Genomic DNA, 24,973 nt, shown 5'->3' on the forward strand with positions numbered 1-24,973 from the left:
ATATAAACGGTTCATTTATTAAAGATGCTAAACCGCTGACAAATGGTATCTTTTCACTATCAAAAACAGCAGCAGACGATTTCGTATTTTTCTTCAGTTTCAAAAGTTACTTACTTTACACCATTACCGTCGTTGAAAAGTTTGAGCTTCTAATTTTACTTCAAGTTAAAAATCTGAAGAAAAAAAAATTGCATCCCGAAAAAATTCCGTGACACTATATCCTATATGGAACGAAGTACTGATTGCGCTGACCCAAAGGCAAAATAAATTATTTTATATTATTTTTTGTGTTAATTAGACTTATGTATACACTATTAAACACTAATTATTGTTCAAATGATTAATATCATTTATGCTCTGTCGGCGGTGGAGCATCTTTAAGAATAGTAAGATTAGTTTCCAGTTGCATGCACATTAGAAGGCGGAGACATATTCAGGTTTAGATGAAATGAAGGATTTTATGATAAAATCCCCCAAATGAAACCCCTTAAGTATTGAAGGTTACAGAAATTGCTCCACTGGTAATATCCGTTGGTCGAGTAACAAAGGATGCTGAAGGGCGTGTAAACACTTATAATGAATAAAACACTGTTGTAAGCCGCTATTGTCTGAACAGTTATGCCGACCCCATTGTAAGTCCTCGCAGGCAAAACTCCTCCAACGGTGCAATGATTCGGCTCATGGTGCTGTGTTTCCTTATAGGACATATCTCGGGAAGGGATGTGGAATATTTCATACAAGCTGAGGAGATAGATTGGGATTATGCACCGTATGGTCGAGATGTCATCCACGGCGACCAGACGTGAGTTGGCATTATGTATGGCTGTCTTGTTTGTTTGGTTGATTTCATTTTTTCAAAGTCTTGCTAGCATATCAATATTGTCTATTTTAATTGAATCTTTTAAATACCGTATTTTCGTGATATTTTCGTGATATTGCTATTGTTTCGATCCGCAAAATGTTGACAAAATAGTTGAATCATATATGACTGAAAACTAGCGAGACCGCGAGAATTAAAAACCGCTCAAATCAAATTACATCCATAGTTAAATTCGCGTAAATTACCGGCTAAACAGTATCTATTTAACAGCAGCAGGTAGTCGGTATCATTTTCGGAACAAAAAAGTGTTCTATGATATACAACATACCGTATTCTTCACTGCATTATTTATAGAAGTAGTATTCTTACATCATCAACATCGTTTATATACATGTTTTCAAAATACCACTGGAGAACACAGTTACATACATTGTGCCAATAAGATGTTCACTCAAGATTAGATATTGATTCACTTCAATAGTTTTATATTTTCTAGTGTGATAGGCTATTATGCGTATTTTACCGGTTTTATGAGCAAACTATGTACATCTGTCTTTTTTTATTCACTTTTTACTCGTGTTTGTCACCTGGTACCAAATTGCTATTTGCAGCTACGTTTTTTTTTTGTATATTTAAAGTGGTTTTTCTGAAAACGTATTAGAGCATAGCATACCTGGAATGTCATAATAGGATGAACACATATTCTTCTCTATTGTTTATCTAACTTTTATTCCAATGGTATCCATCTTGGTTTTGTTTCACACTTTTGTTGTTTTGCTTTAGTTTTAGGATTCCGTTTACATGTTGGAATACCACTTTTTAACAATGTAAAACATTACATCATATAACATGCGTATTTAAGAGCAACATATTATTATTTCAATGAAGTATTTTATAAATTTATGACGTGCTTTTTGATGTTGAAATCAATATTTAGCTCCTTCATAATCAGTTGCAAGACAGATAATCAATTTTGATATTACACTGTATGTTAAAGCCAACCTTTATCGTCTGTTGAATACAAATGATTTATTTATTTGTGTTTCCCTACTTGAAAGAAAACTATGTTTGCTTATTATTATTTTTTACTTTCAGAAATGCAAGATTATACCTAGAAAGGAAGGTATATCGAAAGGTTGTCTACAGGGAATATACTGATTCTACCTTCACAGAGAAAGCGCGACGAGCAGACCACCTTGGTATCATTGGTCCCACCTTGATGGCGACATATGGGGATTTTCTGATAGTACACTTTCGTAACTTAGCAACCAATCCTCATTCCGTCCACCCAACACGACTGTCTTATACACAGGAAAATGAAGGTCAGTTCTAAATCAAAATTAGAATACCTTTGCATTTTTTCTCTTGTTTTAATGTCGTCCAACTTCTAAAATCGTAATGAAAGCAAAGTCAAAATCTTTATTACACTGTAAAATTAGGGACGGGCATGGATTTTTATATCTATGATAATTTTATTATTAATAAATATGAAATACAATAAAGTATTAATAAATAAAATGTCAGTTAAGAAACATGTGTTATTTGAGCAAATTTGGAAAGCTTGTTGTTAAGATTGTTTTATGAATATTTGACAGTCAGTAATTGAAATTAAAAAAAAAACTGAAGTCAACCATCAAAGCACCTACCAGAAGAGGGGATACCAGTGTTTCAGGAAACACACTTGGTGTTGGGGGAAATAAATACATAAAATATCTTTCCGTGATTACAGTTGATAGTAGTTTTTCGTGTAAGTAAAATACAATACAGACAAGGCAAATTGAAATCTTGGAGTTCAAAATCACTCTTTTTGACAGGATGGCACAATTACCTCTCAGGTGAGAAGGAATATATATAAGCGTGAAAGTGATGTCTTTGTGATTGTAAAGCAAATAAAAATAGTTGTAAATACTAAAAATACAATATAATTACAGTTCAAATAATACAATAATCTGTACTGTTATATATGTGGGGAAAAAGAAAATAAAAAGAGTTGTAAATACTAAAAATACAATACAATTACAGTTCACATAATACTACAGAAAATGAATGTTGTAGGATGTAAAATACAATTTAAAAAGGGTTGTATAATATTACAGGAAGTCAGTACGGGTCTATGCCGGATGGCGCAGACGACGCCGTACACACAGGTCAAACGTTTTCGTATCGATGGAACGTGACTACACTTGGCATACCCCGACCGGATGTTACGTGTGTGTCAGGTCTGTACTACTCTGACACCAACCGAGTCCGTGACGTCAACAGTGGCCTGATAGGCTTTCTTATCGTGTGTAGGCCAGGTTAGTACGTTACGGTAACTTGCATAACAAACCAACAACAGAAGGAAGTGGTGTTATGCACTCAATAAACGACTGCAAGTTCTTGCATGAACTGTTTCTTCAAAACTATTATCATTAAATTGTTTAAAGGAGCGTGTATTTCCACATTATGATTTATCAGTCATGGCATTGAACTTAGGTTTTTCCTGTATTCCAGATAAAATTTCAACCTGAGAGATTGCTTTCAATATAATTTATGTGATATCTTTAATAATTGCATTATACGAAACCTGATATAGATATAGCAACGGATAAAGAGGCTTATAGCAAGGGTAGTCATTTAGTCTGACCATTTGACCATATGAAATATGACATATTATCGAACGTTAGGTAAAACTGCTTTCTTGAAAAAATAAAACTTTGAAATGCATGAAAACAGCTTTAAGTCAAATGAAAGAAGATGAAATAAAAGACGATCCATGGAATACTCAACCAATCGTACAATTTAGCACATCACAACATAGCATAACGTGTACTAAGAGTACTAAACCTCCACCCCCTCGTTTTTAAATACGCTAGGGTACGCTAATAGAGCAAGAATTACCGGGCATTTGCTATTGTGTAACCTAAAATAATTGTTTTCCGCATTCTGATAAAGACTCCTTATCTTCATTTAAAGGCCAGCTACCTTTCCTAAACAAACAAAAAATTCAAAAGTTTCTTAAAAACAATAAAAATGATATCGATGGCATAAGATAAGGTTACAGCATCAATCAAATAAACAGAAGACGACTCGCATTATAAATATTTATATTTAATTAATTTTAATTAAATTGTTCAGATGGTGGTGATAAGTAGTTTTTACGGTAATATAACTTTTGCGACTACAAAATTATTATTCGAGTTTTACATTCTCATTTTAAATATTAAAAATCATTTCGGAAAGTCAGTGGGCCTTTAACACTAAGATGTTATATTATAATAGCGATATGTAATTAAGTAATGATATTTTCGATTCTATTCCGTATCATTTCTATCTAACGTTGCTGTTCTTCATCTATTAAACTTAGAAGTTAATGACGGGTGTTGTAAATCAAACATCAAACGCTATAGCTGTCGGAGTCACTGGTCTTAATTATCTATTTTCGTCGAATTTTTGTTTCGTCATATATTACATTTGTATCGAATAACTAATATACTTGTACATACAATGTAAACACAACCATGGCTCTTAACAACCTTGAAGGCACTTGACAATATCGTTATCATAAGTATGGCAGAAGGCTTTCTCAAGTAGTAACATCCACATGCGTATATTGTTTAGAAAGTATGGCGGAAACAAAAAATTAAAACAATCATTTAACTTAAGTGATCTTCACTCGACAATTTTCTCTCCTATCGGTTTTTAATTTATATTAAAAAAGCCAGATATTTCAATTTTGATCATATGTACATCAACAAACTAGTACATATTTGAAAAATGATGAATGTCATCCTACGTATTTTTAAGATGTGGATAAGTTAGATGATGTTCAATAAAATTGAATATTTGATATGTCGTCAAAGGTATAAACATCGCCATATCGTCGAAGGTGCAAGCCTCACCATAGTTAATCTAGGATGAAATTCCTGGTGAAGACATAATTTGTTAAAATCGCATGATAACAGTAAAATTGCTGGGTACGAAATGGCACATTGAACAAGTGTAAAAAATCATATCAATCGTGAAACACGATAATTTGATTGATGGTGATGGGGATGAGGATGTTGGCGGCGGTGGTGGTAGTGATAATGATGATGATGATGGGTGTGAAATAGTGATGATGATGTATAATGTATGTAGGATGATGGAGAAATTGCATCATTGTTCCAGATATGAATGTATCTTAACCCAAAATCACTAAAATGTTTGTAGGAAACGACAATGAGCCTGAGACCAAGAAAATGAACCTGCTGTTCCAGAGTTTTAACGAGAATTTGAGCTGGTATACCGACTCCAGTGATCAAGAGCAGGAGAACAACATCATGCATACTGTGAATGGATATGTTTTCGGAAACCTACCTTCTGAGCATGTCTGTACCGGAGATAACGTCAATATGCACTTTGGTAGTTTGGGAGACGCATCAGAGCCTCACACGGTGCGAATACATGGTCATAACTTTATCTACATGGGTAAAAGGTAATTATGTGGTTAGATTTCTTTATCATAACCTTATATAATTCAATTTTGCTTGTTCCGAGAATTTGCATTGGCTTAAAAAATACTTTATCAGCCCATAAAGGAAACAATGGCGTCGCCGTTTGTAACGCCGCTTCTGATTGGCTGAGATGACGGCGTAGTGATTTCATAGACAAAAGAGTCCCAAAATAAATTTTGAATATTGAAGAGATCATCTTCAGTAATTTGAATTATAAGGATTAAATTGAATAGATTTTTTATGTTATGGAGATATAAAACAAAAATCTGAGTGTACTCTCATCATAAACCGTTTATAGTATACTCAGATTTTTGTGTATATCTCCATAACATAAAAACATAGGAAAAAGTATGATGATGACAACAATATTGTAGCAGGCAGCAAAGGTGTATGATTTCATGTCATATTCTAACCGTAGAAAAAAGACATGAAACATAGAAAATTGGTGGATGATAATGATGGGGATGGTGATTGATGAGAATGAATGATAGTTATATTAATATTGATGTTGAGAATATTGATGGTTTAACTGCTTACATTTCAGACAACCATCATTGCCTATAATCTCTGGACTTACGGTCGATGCTAAATTCCTGGCAATAGAAACCGGTAGATGGCTTATGACGTCACAAAATTCAAAATTGATGAAAGGTAAGAGCAAATTTTAATGTTCTATATTTATTAACCATATAATATTGAAGTCTATATAGTCACTCAGGTTGGCGCATGATTGAGGCGGATGTTTTACTTCATATATGTATCATCAATGAAATTGGATGCATTGGCAAATTAACTATGTCCAAAATGTACATAAATCCTTGGAAACTGAGTTTTAAAATGACTCTTTTTAAGTACTTACATTGTTACAATTCAATTAATTTTCTTCTGTATGTTTAAGCCGGGATGCAAGCAATGGTTGTGGTAGAAGACTGTGAAACTCCACCTTTAGATCACGGGGTGAACGAAGTTATTCGAAAGTACTACATTTCCATTGACAACACAGTGATAAATGGCCGAAGTGGAACGTAAGTTATAAAAAGGTTCCTTTAGCGGTTTGATTCTAACCACTAATTGTTTCAATACTGGTTAGCCACGTTATATATAAGGGGAGCTAACCTCTAGAGAGAAATAATATAAGTGTTAAACTATTCAGTCTGAAGTGATATTTATTCCCAAAATCAATAAAAGGGTTCATTTGAATCCAAACTTAATTATTTCATTGTCCATGAACATGCTTTGAATTGACCATTTTTTCTGTAATATTTTAACGTTGTTAAGATGTTTGGTATTTCTTTTTCCCAATTTGGTCATTTCATTTGCAATGGACAGCTTTGAAATGCGTAAAATATTTTATATCTCCTTCTACTGAATGTAGATTCGTCGGGTTTGTTCCCTACGTCGATTCGAAGTTTACCACAAGAGTGCAGCGTACACGAGAGGAGGATTACCTGGGTGTCCTTGGTCCAATTATAGAGGCGGAAGTAGGGGACACCATAAAAATAGTGGTGAAAAATAACGACACGCGCCCACACTCGCTTCAACCCCATGGTGGTGTTAGGGTCCACAAGTACAACGAGGGAGCCTTTTACAATGATTCCATAGGTAAGTTTGAAAAGCGAAATATTTGATGGCATTTGCATGTCCTTACAGTCCTTAAAGTTTATATAGTTGTTTTGAGTGGATGTGAATGATAAATATTTATAAACGTGTAAAGAGCTGAATATAATTGCAATGAAGTGCAATGAAGTAAGAATAAAGTAAGTTTGTTGTTAAAATCAAAATAATTTGAATATGGAAAATAGAGTGAGAGCCATTATTTTTTTTAAATATCCTATAAATGGCCACTACCTTTCAAAAGTAGTTAATTTACTGTCAATATTACCATTACCATCGACTTCCTTACAATCTGATTTAGATAAATTAAATTGTAATATTCATAGCGCGGGTCGTTTTATGTTTCCTGCCGTCGTTCTGTTTGACGCGCGTCGGTTATCACGGCGCCAGACGGCAAAACAACGAAATGAATCTTCACTGTTAACAACCTAGTTTACGCAGACAATCTTGCACTTGGTCAGTTTTATAACCTTCTCTTAGACCATTGATATACAATATCGTCTATTATTATTTTAAGAAACTTTTTTTTCAGTGCCGCAAAGGTAGTGGGTCTTTAATGTTTACAAATTAGATTCCACTGAACCACTGAACTGTTACTGATCTTCAACTACTGCGACTGTGAGGATAGGATATGAAACAAAAATGTTTGCGATATGACCTTGCTATAAGAAATACCATATACATTGTGATGTTAAAACAAAGGTTTACAATATGACCTTGCTATAGGAAATACCGTATACATTGTGATGTTAAAACAAAAGGTTTGCAATATGACCTAGCTATAGGAAATACCATATACATTGTGATGTTAAAACAAAAGGTTAGCAATATGACCTTGATATAGGAAATACCATATACATTGTGATTTTAAAACAAAAGGTTAGCAATATGACCTTGCTATAGGAAATACCATATACATTGTGATTTTAAAACAAAAGGTTAGCAATATGACCTTGCTATAGGAAATACCATATACATTGTGATGTTAAAACAAAAGGTTAGCAATATGACCTTGATATAGGAAATACCATATACATTGTGATTTTAAAACAAAAGGTAAGCAATATGACCTTGCTATAGGAAATACCATATACATTGTGATTTTAAAACAAAAGGTTAGCAATATGACCTAGCTATAGGAAATACCATATACATTGTGATGTTAAAACAAAAGGTTAGCAATATGACCTTGATATAGGAAATACCATATACATTGTGATTTTAAAACAAAAGGTTAGCAATATGACATTGCTATTGGAAATACCATATACATTGTGATTTTAAAACAAAAGGTTAGCAATATGACCTAGCTATAGGAAATACCATATACATTGTGATGTTAAACAAAGGTTTACAATATGACCTTGCTATAGAAAATACCATATACATTGTGATTTTAAAACAAACGGTTAGCAATATGACCTAGCTATAGGAAATACCATATACATTGTGATGTTAAACAAAGGTTTACAATATGACCTTGCTATAGAAAATACCATATACATTGTGATGTTAAAACAAAGGTTTACAATATGACCTTGCTATAAGAAATACCATATACATTGTGATGTTAAAGCAAAAGGTTAGCAATATGACCTTGCTATAGAAAATACCATATACAGTGTATTGTCAATACTACCGGGAATATCCTAAAAAAATTCTTTACCACTTAAATGTATTTGGGTAAAATCAAATATTGTGTTCCATTGTCGAATGATTCATTTTAGTTTCTTTTCTGACATTGATTGTGTAGATCATTCTTTTGAAATCCCTCGATGGTGAAGCAATATAAAAGTTTGTTGTAATAAACAAGAAATGTCGAAATTTGGTAATTATCATTGCAACAGAGAGTGAAAAGGATAAATGACTTAAACAACTTAAAACCTATGTGAGCAAATGCGTCATTGTTTGGTGGTCGAGTGTGTTTATTTCTTCACAAAGGACGTTTCGTTTTCCATGTTTCTTTTTATTTCAGTTACCTCGCCTATCCCACCAGGCCATTATAAGACCTATTACTGGACAGTCTCAGACTGGACAGGTCCTACAGCTCACAACTCACCTTGTATGCCCAGCTATTATACTTCCGGAGTTGACGTCATCAACGAAATCCACACAGGCCTGATCGGCCCTATGCTCATATGTCAAAGTGGATTACTGGACAGAATGGTAAACAATAATGTTAATATTTAAAACTGTATTGTGTAATTTGTGTAAATAACCGAATGTGGCTGGGACAAGCATATTTTGTCGGTATAGCCAAGTATCCGGATTATACAGGTTTAATTCTTATAAATTAGGAAGGAATAGTCATGGAGACTGAATAGATAAGTGTCGGTTTTGACAAATGACACTTTACATAATACTTCTTTGCGTATTAATGGCTTTTAAGGTATTCGCTTATGTAGAAACATGGGTTTTTAATTATTGTTTGATCTCTTTGATTTGACAGAAGAACCATACAAGTACTTACTAAGTATATACCCGATAACAAACTTCCCTTCGCGATTTTCCCAAGATAACAACGTTCGAACATGTTTTATTCTGTATTGAGATGCCTAGTTATGTTCATGGTTCCATCTTTAAATATCTTTGTTCGATGCCGCGGCGACCGAGTGGTTATGATGTCAAAAGCTAAAACTAAACAAATAAGCAAAAAATGTTCTATGCAGATACCTGGAGCACCTGGGGATCTATTTCTGTTTTACATAAGGAGCAATGCTGAAGGAAGCGATATCATTCACGGTAAGTAAAATTTTACATCATATTAAGTATTCCACTTTCTTTTATTTCACTCTTGGAAAAATGTTTCCTCTAAAAGCTTTCTGCGACTAGAAATGTAAATTAAAATATCAAACGTATTTCAAAAGTAAAATATTCAAAAGAGCAACATAAGAGTCAACTCATTTGATTTTGTCTGATAAGTTTGATAATGTCAATCCACTTAAAATTGGCATAAAGTTGTTCTGATTATGTGAAATTGGTATAATTCTCGGGTCATGTTCAGGTAAAAATATTTTCATGTGAAAATGACTTCAAGACATTTCTCATGTGTGTGCATGAAAATTACTCTGAAATGATATGATAGCATGAACTATTTTGCAGGGCTGAACGGATTTCCAGCTAGTTCCTTTCCGAGAATAGAAATGCCAAAAGGACATACTGCTCTACTACATGCCATGAATGTAGGTTCTGACGACATGGCGTCCTCTATCTTCGCTGATGGTATACCGTTTTCCCTAGGCGGCGCCAATGTATTCACCCTCGGACTGTATCATGGTCTGATGAGGTCATTCCAACTCAACGGACGAAAAGAAGGTAAATGATGTACTCAAGTCGTTATGTAGGAATTCAATGAAATTTCGTAACAAAACAAAAACAAGAAAGAAAAAAAATAATGAGGCATTATTGATTATATACAGGAAAAGTAAGAATCGGGTAGAAACCTATATTTGATTTAAAACGATTTGACGCGAAAAACCGCAGATTGTTGTAATCCCTGATATCACTTTATGACATCAGTTTCTAGTTTTTGGTTTATTTTGGTTGATCGATTTTAACATCGTTTTAGGACAATGGACGATAAGTAATACAGCTGGAAGCGAATTTTCCTTCGACTTTCGAGTAGGGTCTGGTTTAGAGGAAAGGGATCCATTGACAATCAACGTCAATGAAACATTTTACATCGCGATTCAACGCCAGGACTTTGATTATACCGATAGATGGATAGGTGAAGACGATTGGAGGAGGTTTGTGTTTCATATCACAGCGTGTAAAGCACACAGTTGAATAAGAAATCATAACGACATTCCTGATTGATTGATTAATTAATTAACTAATCAATCAATCAGGAATGACGTTATGATGATTAATTAATTAATTAATCAATTAATCAATTAATCTTAATGCATTTGTTCAATTCATATGGAGTTAGTGTGTCATTAGGTGTTTACATCTCCCATCCCCTTTAATTGTACATACTGTGTTTTTAAACAATTGAATAAATACCATACGCTAATTATTCAATGACTTCGTTTTTCACATTACATTATACCAATATTTACAGGATACTATGAAAACTTGTCGTTTCTACATTGGTTAAGGTATGAATATGTAAATTTTTTAATATTTTTTTTTAATTTTTTTCCAATTTCATTGATACATAATATCTCATTAACACATCACCGTCCTCATCCTCATCAATTAATTCACATCATTCACATCATAATCAGTCTTACAAAACAATAATTATCCTCACAAATACATCAATATTGAACACAAACAATACATTATATCATAATCATCATTATCATCTTCCTCCATCATCATCTTCCTCCATCATCATCATCATCCTCCATCATCATCATCTTCCTCCATCATCATCATCATCCTCATCATCATCATCATCATCATCATCATTTTCATGATATTATCATCAATCATCATCAAAATCATTATCACAATCATCGCCATCACATAATCAGTCATCACCATCATATAATCAGTCATCATCATCTTCATCTTGATATCATCATTAATCATCATCATACCATCATGTCGTCGTAGATCATGATTCATCATCATCATCATCATCATCATCATTTTTTAAACAATAGTCATCATCATCATCATCATCATCATCATCATCATCATCATCATCTGTAACATCATGATCAAGACACATCATCGTCAATTACTTAGCTATGATCATTCACATCAAAACATCTGATATCAATTGATAAAAACTATACAGGTACAAAATGGAAATCTATATCAGACAACTGCACTCTTCTCTACCATCCATACTCACACTCAAGTCTCACTCATTCAGGTACTTGCACCGACACTCGCACTACTCATACATACCTGTAGATGAAAAAGAAAAGGAGAGAGCGAGAGATAGGGATTAGGTGGGTGGGGTACATTGATTCACGTACTATATATATTGCCCACACCCCTATATGTGCATAAGTATCTTTACCACTCGCACTTCACAATAGTACTAAGGTTTACAGATCACACCCACACAAGCCTCACAAACCTCATCATGTACACACTCGCACACCTTCACATACATGCCCTTATACACTATCAATCAAATATATTTTTGAAAATAATACTTTTGTAAGGAAGAGAGAGAGAGAGAGAGAGAGAGAAGGAAGAGAGAGAGAGCGAGCGAGAAGGAAGAGAGAGAGAGAGAGAGAGAGAGAGAGAGAGAGAGAGAGAGAGAGAGAGAGAGAGAGAGAGAGAGAAGGGGATTTATATATGTTATGATGTATTATTTGATATATTATTTATAGTTGAATGTATCGGCAAAGTCTCATAGCTACATGTACATGTATGTATGTATATATAATGTGGTGTGGCAATATTCATGTACATGAACCAAATACCCTGGTACAAATGTATAATAATACAAACAACTTACAGATCTAAGATAGGTTTCCATTTTCTCCAGTTTAAATCAAAATGGTTTCTGATATCTTCATTTTTACTGTTATTTATATACTTTTAAGTTAAAAAAATTGTTTTTAATTGCATTCAAAAGAACGTTGAGACTCAATGATTTGCTAAGGCATCTAGATTTGTAAATATATTGTTTAATAACATGTAATATTTCATTATCGACATAGCTGCAGTGTTCCGATACTATTCCGAACAGAAATGATTCCTTATTATAAGCAAATGGGATAAAAATGTCCAACATGTTTTCAAATCTCTGAAGAAGTGCTCGAACTTCTACACATTCCCATAGACAGTGGATAATAGTTTCATTTTCAAAGTTACAGAAAGAACATAATGGACTAGGTTTTAATTTAATTTTAACAAGAAAAGTGAAAGTTACCAAAATGTGATGAATGATTCTAGCTTGAAGCCGTTGTAAAAAGTATGTAGATCAATCATTTTAATGCCACCATCTATAAAATTTTGAATAAGGATATCTTTTTTAATCTTATGACATTTTCCATTCCATAAAAAATCAAACAGGAGAGTGTTGACTTGTTTAATATATTTCTCAGGTGGATTTGGCAAGGTAATAAATAGATAATTTAGTTGTGAAATTAATAGTGACTTAATGATATTGATTTTGCCTAATGGAGTCAGACTTCTTCTTTTCCAAGTATTTATAAGTGATTTAAGTTTGACTAATTTCTTATCAAAGTTCATTTTAGGAATCTGACTCAAGTCAGCTGAAAAGTCTATTCCAAGGAAAGTAAACTGATCTTTACCCCACTGTAAGTTTAGGTCAGGGCGGAAAGTTACATCACTGTATTTACATCGCCCTATCCAAATAATTTGTGTTTTACTGGTGTTGATATTCAGACCAGAGATTTTGGCAAAACTATTCAACTCGAAAATAGACTCGTTAAGCGATTGCTCTTGGCCGTTTAAAATTAGCCCAGTGTCATCTGCATACTGAACATTTAGAATTGAAACATTTTCAATATCTACCCCCTTAATATCAATATTATTTCGGATTCTTGCTGCTAGAATTTCCGCATATAGTATAAATAAATAGGGTGCAACCGGATCTCCTTAATATTGCCGCCTTGATTAATTGAGGCACTTACATTATAATGAAATATTTTAACCCATTTTCTGATGTCTTCTCCAAAGTTAAAAAAAAATTAATACACTATCAATAAACCTCCAGGACACTGAATCAAATGCCTTTTCGAAATCTATTAACATTAACATACCTGGTAGGTTTTGTTCCTCTAAATACTGCATTTCATCATATACTGTTCTTATATTTTCCCCGATATATCTTTTCGATAAAAATCCTGTCTGGTCTTCATTTATGATTTTTACTAAAACTGATCTAATTCTATGAGAAATAATACCAGAAGCTATTTTATAGGTGACATTTAACAGAGTAATTGGTCTCCATTTTTTCTTTAAATAATGGCGTGGCTTATTTCCCTTGGGTATACAGACTATTACACCATGTCTCTGGGTGACTGAACACTGACCTATTGAGAAACCATAGTTTAAAGAACGTACAACAAAATTACCTAAAAATCCCTAGAAAAATTCTGATTTAAAACCGTCGGACCACGGACTTTTATTGTTTTCATACCTTTAAGAAACTGCCCAGCTTAGTCTAATGTTATTATACCTTCTAAACAATCAGAGGTACTGTTATCTAGCTTTGGAACATTACACTTACTCAAATGAATTTCTAAGTCAGTATTTTCTACTTCCCTAAATTTATATAGGTTTTCATAAAACGACCTTACTTCTTTTAAAATATCTTTATGCTTAGTAACAATTTCGTCATTCTCTTTTTGAATTTTTGGTATAATTTGGAAGTAAAATTTCTATTTTTTAAATTAAAAAAAAAATATGATGTAGGTTTTTCTCCCTCTTCCATCCATTTTGCCGTAGATCTAACTAAGCTCCCCTTGATCTTTTTTAAACGAGTCGATTCCAAATCTTTTTTAAGTCCCTCTAATTGCCTCTGATCTGGATTAGCTTCAGCCTCAAGAAGTGCAATAGAATTTTTTAGCTTATCTTCTCTGCGATTATTTTGCTTTTTCCTAAATGAAGAATAAGATATTGTTCTACCCCTTATTTCCATTAATAATGTTTCTAAAAATAGCCGATCATTTATTGAAAACTATAAGTCACTTTCAAGAATGTAACTAAGATTATTTAAATTATAAACAGGAAGACAATACTGCAGCTTGATGTTTTTGATACAGGTTTTCACTGGGTCCAAATATTAAGAATCATACAGAAGAGAATTGTTAAATTTCCACAAACCCTTCCCCTTTTTAAACTCATTCAATTCGGTCAGAGTGATCGGAGCGGTATGAATTTGTAATAATGAGTACAAAATCAATTATATTATAGCTTAATTTTTACTTACACTAGAAGCTAACAATTGATTAATTTTTTATTATTATTTTCCAGTTTACAAGAGGGGACATATCGGACAGGACCCAAATTCACGAAGGCTATGTTTATTTGTTATAAGAGTGATTTCTTTTGGTATTGTACAAGGAAATCAATGGGTCAACGACCAACAATACGTACAGTAGCCGGAACCAAAATCAAAATAGGTGCGACTTATTGGTTTTATCTGTACAATCACCGTAAAAATCAACATAGGCACGACTTATTGGTTTTATCAGTTCAATCGCCGTCCAAATCAACATAGGCACGACTTATTGGTTTTATCAGTTCAATCACCGTCAAAATCAACATAGGCACGACTTATTGGTTTTATCAGTACAATCGCCGTTAAAACCAACATAGGTACGACTTATTGGTTTTATCAGTTCAATCGCCGTCAAAACCAACATAGGCACGACTTATTGGTTTTATCAGTTCAATCACCGTCAAAAATCAACATAGGCACGACTAATTAGTTTTATCAGTACAATCGCCGTTAAAACCAACATAGGTACGACTTATTGGTTTTATCAGTTCAATCGCCGTCAAAATCAACATAGGCACGACTTATTGGTTTTATCAATACAATCGCTCAAAATCAACATAGGACGACTTATTGGTTTTATCAGTCAATCGCCGTAAACAACATAGGTACGACTTATTGGTTTTTACAATCGCCGTCAAAACCAACATAGGTACGACTTATTGGTTTTACAGTATGACATCATTCGCCGTCAAAACCAACATAGGTACGACTTATTGCTTTAATCAGTTCAATCGCCGTCAAAACCAACATAGGTACGACTTATTGGTTTTATCAGTACAATCGCCGTCAAAATCAACATAGGCACGACTTATTGGTTTTATCAGTTCAATCGCCGTCAAAACCAACATAGGTACGACTTATTGGTTTTATCAGTACAATCGCCGTCAAAACCAACATAGGCACGACTTATTGGTTTTATCAGTTCAATCGCCGTCAAAATCAACATAGGCACGACTTATTGGTCTTATCAGTACAATCGCCGTTAAAACCAACATAGGTACGACTTATTGGTTTTATCAATACAATCGCCGTTAAAACCAACATAGGTACGACTTATTGGTTTTATCAATACAATCGCCGTCAAAATCAACATAGGCACGACTTATTGGTTTTATCACTACAATCGCAGTCAAAATCAACATAGGCATGACTTATTGTTTTATCTCTACAATCGCCGTCAAAACCAACATAGGCACGACTTATTGGTTTTTATCACTACAATCGCAGTCAAAATCAACATAGGCACGACTTATTGGTTTTTATCACTACAATCGCAGTCAAAATCAACATAGGCATGACTTATTGGTTTTTATCAGTACAATCGCCGTCAAAATCAACATAGGCACGATTTATTGGTTTTATCACTACAATCGCCGTCAAAATCAACATAGGTATGACTTATTGGTTTTATCACTACAATCGCCGTCAAAACCAACATAGGTACGACTTATTGGTTTTATCACTACAATCGCCGTCAAAATCAACATAGGTACGACTTATTGGTTTTATCACTACAATCGCCGTCAAAATCAACATAGGATGACTTATTGGTTTTATCACTACAATCGCCGTCAAAATCAACATAGGCATGACTTATTGGTTTTTATCACTACAATCGCCGTCAAAATCAACATAGGCACGACTTATTGGTTTTATCACTACAATCGCCGTCAAAATCAACATAGGTACGACTTATTGGTTTTATCAGTACAATCGCCGTCAAAATCAACATAGGTACGACTTATTGGTTTTATCACTACAATCGCCGTCAAAACCAACATAGGTACGACTTATTGGTTTTATCACTACAATCGCCGTCAAAACCAACATAGGTACGACTTATTGGTTTTATCACTACAATCGCCGTCAAAAACCAACATAGGTACGACTTATTGGTTTTATCACTACAATCGCCGTCAAAATCAGTATAGGCATGACTTATTGGTTTTATCACTACAATCGCCGTCAAAATCAACATAGGCATGACTTATTGGTTTTATCACTACAATCGCCGTCAATCAACATAGGCACGACTTATTGGTTTTTATCAGTACAATCGCCGTCAATCAACATAGGCACGACTTATTGGTTTTTATCAGTACAATCGCCGTAATACCGTTAAATTACACTTGAAATTACGTATCTGAAAGGTGGAGTGTAAATTTGGACCCAATACAGTGTATGTCCTATCAAAGTTGTGTTTAATCTGTTTTGCGTTTGCGTGTTGGTAGGTTTGTGTATGTCCTATCAAAGTTGTGTTTAATCTGTTTTGCGTTTGCGTGTTGGTAGGTTTTATTTCCTCTGAGTAAAATAAAGAAAAAACGTTATCCAGAAATTGGCCACTAAAAGACGAAGCAGACAAATTAACGTTTCCTACAATTTCACAGATGTAAAATTTGATCAATTACGATGAAATAATCCATTTTTGGAAAAAATATACTTAAACTTTATCACTTGTAATATCTAAAAACCTTTAGCTATTTTTTCATGTGTTATTTCAAATGGTGACACTCATCCCGGTTACATTTTTTATCTTTGAATTTGTATGAGAACGTTACATGCGTTTTTATATAAAACGTTAAATGCGTTTTTATGTAAATGAATACCCCAGGGGATTTAAACCATTAAACGAATCTTATCAGTTGATTTTGTATTTATTTAATTTATCAAATTAAATTAGATTAAATTAAAGTATTCACTATCTAATAATGTGTTTTTACAAGTAAGTAGTACGATAAGAAGAGTTATCACTCCTGTTTCTCTCCATTTCATAGTTACCTATTTACGAAAATTCTTATGTTTGCTTTGTCTATTATATATATTTTTTGCGTCGTTTAGTTTTTCAAAACAACAGTACGCGGAACTTCTCGATGTATTCGCCTGGCGTGGTTATAAGACGGGCGGACGGTGGTACAAGACTTGTGGTACATCCCTGGGAACAAGTAGAATTCATATGGACCATACCGGAGTCGATTGGACCTGGAAGCGGAGATCAAGACTGTGTATTAAGGGTAGGTTGTATGCTTGTCATTTAAATTGTTAAGAAAATCTATAGAGCATTCTTGAGACCGAGGTCTACAAATATCACAAGTATACTTGACATAATTCACTCAATACATTATCGACTTAAAAAGGCATTCAAATATAACGGTGGAATTTCTGGTTATTAAAACAAGATATTAAAATTCGAAAATTTGATCATTTTAAATTTCATTAAAATTCGCGTAAAATTGCGGAACAGACATTTGTATTACCCTTCATATGTGCAGAACACTTTGAAATAATTTTAGCCACTGAGATGATCATAAAGATTTTCGAATTTAGATTTTTGAATAAAAAAATTGTATGCAAACAAAAATATTCTTTTCTCCCCTCTCGTATACAGCTAATATTTCACACGATCATTGGTTGCGGATCATTGGTTGCTGTGCACAGTTCGTTGTGCGTGTATTTCTTGTTAATCGTTATGTATCAGATGTGCCAAATATGATATTTTATAGGAATTATATATATATATATATATATATATATATATATATTTTCTACGGGGCACTTTATTTGATTAATTTCATTACACTACTTTGTGCATGTAATAATGTATTTATCTTTAGTTTGTCGTTTTTTATTTAAAATAAATAATTTGTCTTTTTTTAACCATAATATTGTGTATATATATTCTACATAATCTTTTAAGAACTCGTTATTCATTTCTAAACATCATTATTTATCTGTTACAGAGGTATTATTCTAATGTGGACCCTGAGAGAGACTTGGCTACTGGTCTGATAGGGCCGCTTATTATTTGTCGAAATCACAAATCGGCCACTAATGACGAAGCGGTCAATGTTCCATTGCTTGTGGGTGTAGTCAATGAAGCGAAGAGCTGGTACATTGACCACAACATCCCAAGTGACCAGACATCAGTAGACCGTACAGATCCTAGCTTTACCAACAATAACAAAATAACTGGTATGAAAATTATTTTTCACTCATTAATACTATTTATTAACTTTTTTATTGGTAGATTTTGATATCCCATGTTATGTATAGATAATTCGTTTGTTAGCTTTATAACCATTGGGCAGAGATTTATGGACTTCCGGTTAGGGTAAGTTTCTCTGTCTTACCCAGGGCAAGACAGCCTGCACGCGTAGAACATATATTCGCGTGCTAAACAGGAAGTTGTTGAAAGTCATATGCAGATAAAAAAAAATAAACTGTGCAGTCCAAGTGGACAATTCAAATCACTTTTTACCTCGAGCTCGTGCTGAACTTTGACTTAATGAACATCGCAATCGGAAATCCGCCTGTCTTACCATATTTCGTTGATATTTACAATGTGGTATCGATTCTTGTTTGTCAAAGTGCAACGATTTTAACAAAGTTTGTAACAAAATAAAATAAAAAGTCTTGAAGTTGATAGAGTTACTACATAAATAATTGTATTCGCTTTTTCGAAATCGGGTAGACTATTATTAGTTTTTTAGGGAAATTACAGGAGCATGAAAATGATCATTCACTATCTAAAGAGTAGGACAGGGAGATCTCCACCATTGGTGGAGATTCACGACAGTCTAACCTCGGCAATTTTCAGGTTTGACAGTCGTACAAATTTAGTAATAACTCCATTAATAGGAGACATTACAGAACCCTATATGGTTGACTTACCTCACTTTATGTCAGGGATCTGTGTACTAAATTTTATCAAAATCTATCAAGTAGATTAGGAGGAGTTTGCCGGTCAAAGTCTACAGACAGACGGAAATTCCGATCCCAGTGTACCCCTCAACTTCGTTTGTTAGGGTAAACAAACTTAACACTGATCAATAGCATTTCCATGGAACTAATGACAATATCAAAAACTATTGGTATGATATATCTCACCCTGTATACAAAAGTGTTTCTTCGTAGAGGAAGAACATCGATGTTTCATTCACAGTTTTACGTGATAGGGCACAATATTCATTCAAAGAGTCTAACCAAGGTATTTTTAATTTTGGTATTGTTTTGTCAATAAATTCATCTTATAAGAAAGTGTGTTTATATTTTTCAGTCGTGGATTATCGTACGGCTTCCTCAGTGGCAATACGAAATGGCATTATAAATCAGAATACAGGCTTCTATATACATAACGTTGGTGATGTGTTCCACTCCATTCACTTCCATGGCTGCATCATCACTTCCGGTAGTGACACAGAGTTGATTGGACAGAACGTCGTCCCTCTCTTTCCCGCGGAAACTAAACACGTGATATTAAAGTGTAGAGGAATAGGTTCCTGGAAATTTGAAGGATTGAGATACCAAGACACATTACCAAATCATGAGCTCACAGGACTGATGGATATGAATCCCGAGCCTACCAGTGGCCTCAGTTAAATCAACACTTTTGCCAAAAATCATGGAATAGATTTTTTGTTTTAGGTACTGTATATAGTTTTGTGTGTGATTTTTTTTTTTTTTTGCGTTTTGTAAACTATCAATTTAAAGTGAGTGGTCGTAGTCGATCAATTTTGCTCTTTGCTTCTGTAATGCATGTATTTTCGTGGCTTGATCTCTTCGCAGAGATTGAATGACAGCGGAACTAGCTAAAACTTCCACCTGCCAAAATGTTACTGTAACGTAATAGAAGTCATATTAATGTATGTATCTTTGAATGTTGTTTTACGAATAAATGCAACTTCATGTGTAACGACTAAGATTTTAAAGTTAAAACTGGTATGACAACAGGTATATAATAATTTATATTCCAAAATGTCTCATTTTAAAACATATTATCCAAAGATTACAATTAAGGTTTAGAAAAAGTTTTCTTGTTCTCTTTAAACTCGTGTTTTCTTCATGTTCTAGATATAAAAAAATAGTTGTTTGAAAAGGCCTAAAGTTTCTTTCTTATCGAAGTCACCTTACATACCAAATTGGATTCAAATTGGCTACATTCAAAATCTAATATTGAAATTCGTTAGTTTTGGAATCCTACTTAGAAGAATAAAATGCAATAACTTGGTTACTAGTTAAAAACATCACACCAAAGACTTGATTATATTGTTGGTACATCTGCTTCCTCAATTACCCAGTAATTTCAAGAAAGGGAATTCCTTCACTGTAACTACTGTTAAAAAATCATTTTACAGTGAAAACTGTCCGCCTATGTATAAGACCAGCTGATTAAATGACCTATAACATTTCACTGCAATTGTACCTGTAATTAAGACCACTTGGCTAAACAACTGCATATGTATTTTTCTTTGTCCCTTACATAGAGGTTACACAACGAGTGGTTGTTGGATATGGAATTTATTCCACACGAGTGAGTTATTTTTTAAAAGTTACAAAAGATACGAGCTTTAGCGAGTGTCTTTTGTAACTTTTAAAAAATAACTTACGAGTGTGGAATAAATTCCATATCCAACAACCACGAGTCGTGTGACCTGTTTCTACCACAATTATCCGCTTTTAGCCGATAAAAATACGACGAGGATAAGTACGCTATCCAACAGCAGTTTTGGCGCCAAGCAGCGATCACAGCATAGCATGACGTCACTCGATTATTGATGACGTTGACAAATGATGACACGACACTGAGAAAGACGTAGTTCGGTCAAAGTTCATCGTGTCAGCCAATCAGAATGCGTAAAGAGTTTATACCACGTGTGGTATAAACAAATTGTTAATCAACAGCTGCATCGTTTATTTGATATCCTTAGAGTTGAATAACACCGTCTAATGTGGTAGAAATGAACTTTATATACACGTTTGCCTTAAATTGTGTCACCGATGACAAAGCACCCTCAAGCCTCCAGACCAGGATAAAGTTAAAGATGATTGTGGCAAATTATAGATAAAGGTATTCTTTTATATAAAGTACTGTGAAGACCATAAAAGGGATTAAATGTACTGTTACAGAGTCAAGTACACTGCCCTCGAAAAGTTTTGTTACACATGATATACATAAACTACGGAAAGATATAAACATTGTTATTACAAGCATCAGTAAAAATTATTTATCCCATAACTATGCATGTTTCACAATGAAAAAACCATGTGATAAATTTCATAGCAGTTGGTTATCATTTATGTTTACACTCTCTAGTGTGTAAACACCTACGGCGCCAAGATGTCTTAATTCCGATTGGCTTTAAACTTCAGGCTGCTTTTCATGGCACATTTTCTTTAAATAGCATTTTATTTACTGTATAACAGGTAGATGCGCGTATTCAAAGTATTAAGGTACTATATTTAATAGCTGAGAGATATCATTACACATTGTATGGTGGTAAGTTTCCCTGAATGAAGACGAGAAAATGGTCACCACCGTATAAATATAGAGTTAAAGTTATGGGATAAATAAGTTCCCCAACGCATGACTGTTGTTTATTATGTTTATATAAACTCTCGTTAGTTAATTTTCAAATTTTCAAAAGACACTCGCTAAAGCTCGTGTCTTTTAAAAATTTGAAAATTAACTAACTCGAGTTTGATAAACATGATAAACAACAGTTGGGGAACCTCTATATCATTAATTGCATTTTCGAACGTTTTCTTAGCGATGAATTGACAGCAAATTTTAACATGTGTCACAGAACTTTTGGAGGGCAGTGTATCATTCCCTCTGCTGAGTCATAGAAAACTAGAAAAAAAAGAAAATCTGGTAGTGCTAAGAATTATTTGTTTACCAATTACGTGTACCACTTTCCGTCATAGGAGAGTAAAGATGACAACTTTATGTTTTATACGGTAAACCCACTTATTTTCGCTCATGATGCAATTATATTCACGTATTTCGTGGACGATAAGAATTCTTTCGAAAATAAATCGTTATAAAAAGATTCAGCTATTCCGTCTTTGCATATTACAGAGTTAGCTCCCTTGCAGGTAGGTATCGATTGTTACTTCATGATTTTGTGAGCGCATTTCACGTCGTTTTCTTTAAAACGTATGACGTTACGCTCATATCATCACAATTAATATCTGCCCGCAAGTGCAGCTAATAAATTTGGAATAAGTACATTACATCGCGAAATAAAGATGATGGGGAATAAAATGGTTTACAGCTTTTTATCTAAACCTTAAATCACATGCCTTTTTATCCCCATGCCTGTGGTATGATCTAGTTACATGAGCGTTAGGCCTCGACATCTTAATCTAGGACGTTGTACCGAGAGCGAATATGCCTTTTTTACAGGAAAAGTAACAGTTCTGAGGAAGGTCACTTACAATCAAGAAGTTGTATTAAGATTGGCCCTGCGGATAGGGTGTAAGAATTGTACGGACTGCCCGAAATCTTATTCAAACACATATCCTTATAACCTGTCCGTTAAATAGAGGCCTCTTGTCAAACGTAGTGATAATAAGAATAAGTATTTTTAATCAGATTGCTGCTGCCTCTATAGCATAATCGTTAAAGGCGACTAAATTCAGGATATTTTTTTCCCTATCTTACTTAAATTTTCCTAACCTCTTCCTTGACACCAGCTCATTTTTTGACTTTGGTTGAACGCTCGCCTCTGTGAGAAAGGTTCTGGGTTCTGTCCCCCACTGCCCGAGTCATATCTAGTGTCATAATATAGATTATCGATATCTAGTGTCAGATTATATATTATCAAAATCTAGTATCACAGTATAGTTTATCTTGTATCAGTATATGTATTATCGATATCTAGTATCACAATATAGATTATCGATATCTAGTATCAGGATATGAAATGTCGATATCTAGTATGAGGATATTGATTATTGATATCTAGTATCAAAATATGGACTATAGATATATTTTGTATTAAGGATATCCTGGTATGAGAGGTTACACGATAGTCCTCAAAAATAGAAATATTAATATACATTCAACCACAAAGTATCGTCATTTGCTTCTTTTGATTACCATGTACATCAAAGGACCAAGCTATCTGTTTGATCTGTAGTCGCACACAGACCCTTCAGTTTTACTTTGACATAGTCCAGGGGTGGATATACTAACAATAGTAGTAACACTTGGAGTATGGAGGAATAAACCGTCTACATCATGACCAATGATGGCTTTGTCTGTCTGGATGTTATCTATTCTTTCTCTCTCCACCCAACGCTTTCATATTACGAAATGGCAATCACTTTCAAAGTACATAAACCAAATTGAACTAAAAAGTTTTTTACTGCGCACATGTGATTAATGTTCATGACGGATCTCATAATTCTACGAGTGATTCACTTAAAACGATCATTACGATATGAGTGTCAAGCTTTTTTTTCTATGCGGACACCTTTCAGGTATATAACCGTAAAGCCTTGCTTAGCACTTCGTCGATTTACATATTTAACACCATTGATTATTAACATTTCATTGATGTGTTTGTCTATATTTGCTCTTTAATAATAAAGGAATTGTACAAAAACAGACCTAAGTTTTTCGTCTTCCAATTATTTTTTCAGTATATTAGTATATCCATTTGGCCAAAATTTTTCTTTGTATAGATGTAGGTGCAGTTTGAGAATTCGATTCTTTAAAACCGGGAGAATATAACAAAACTTGAGTCAGGAAAAAGACCGATAATATGTTTTAATTCCAACTAACCTTGAATGAATATGTACTCGTATGAGAGAAAGCATCCTTATGTTAAAAAGTGTCCTAAGACAACTTATTCAGAAAAACACTGATATTATCGTATATAAATTCAAGTGGGTTGCAATTAAAATTTAATATCAACTAGTTCTTTTTTCCGCTGATTATGACATCATCTTTCGACGTGATTTTCGTGACGTCATAGTCATCCGAAGGGGGACCCTTCGACTGGAAAACCCTGTATTTGAAATACTATATTGTAACAAACAAATCTTGGATGCATATCTGGGGGCCGCACGCAGTGGACGAGTGGTTAAGATGACATTAGCCCAAGCCCTCCAACTCTGGGTTGCGAATTCGAATGTGTTGGACAGTTGCCAGATACTAAGCGCTGCTCAGTATTTTGTCTGGATACTCCGGCTTTCCTCTAACAACAAACCTGACACGTCCTGAAATGACTGTGACTGTTAATAGGATTTTAAACATATAAAACTCTAACCGAATATTACTAGAAATAAATATGTAAAATCTATAAAAAAAGTATGAAAATAGTACGGAAAAATCATTTG

The 24,973-nt window shown here is 33.8% G+C and overlaps 1 protein-coding gene across 1 annotated transcript; it reads left to right on the forward strand.

Annotated features, from left to right (window-relative positions):
• Positions 1–544: 544 nt before the first annotated feature.
• On the forward strand, positions 545–24,241 carry LOC138334962 (hephaestin-like). Its single transcript, XM_069283840.1, has 15 exons — positions 545–802; positions 1,916–2,142; positions 2,917–3,117; positions 5,012–5,276; positions 5,840–5,946; positions 6,194–6,320; positions 6,671–6,897; positions 8,885–9,075; positions 9,579–9,651; positions 10,012–10,224; positions 10,478–10,655; positions 14,824–14,972; positions 17,690–17,862; positions 18,589–18,820; positions 19,905–24,241. The coding sequence occupies exons 1-15, from the start codon at positions 669–671 to the stop codon at positions 20,225–20,227; spliced, it is 2,820 nt and encodes a 939-aa protein (XP_069139941.1). The 5' UTR covers positions 545–668; the 3' UTR covers positions 20,228–24,241.
• The last annotated feature ends 732 nt before the right edge of the window (positions 24,242–24,973 follow it).

This window comes from Argopecten irradians, chromosome 11 (assembly GCF_041381155.1).
Source record: "Argopecten irradians isolate NY chromosome 11, Ai_NY, whole genome shotgun sequence".
Taxonomy (NCBI): Eukaryota; Metazoa; Mollusca; class Bivalvia; order Pectinida; family Pectinidae; genus Argopecten; species Argopecten irradians.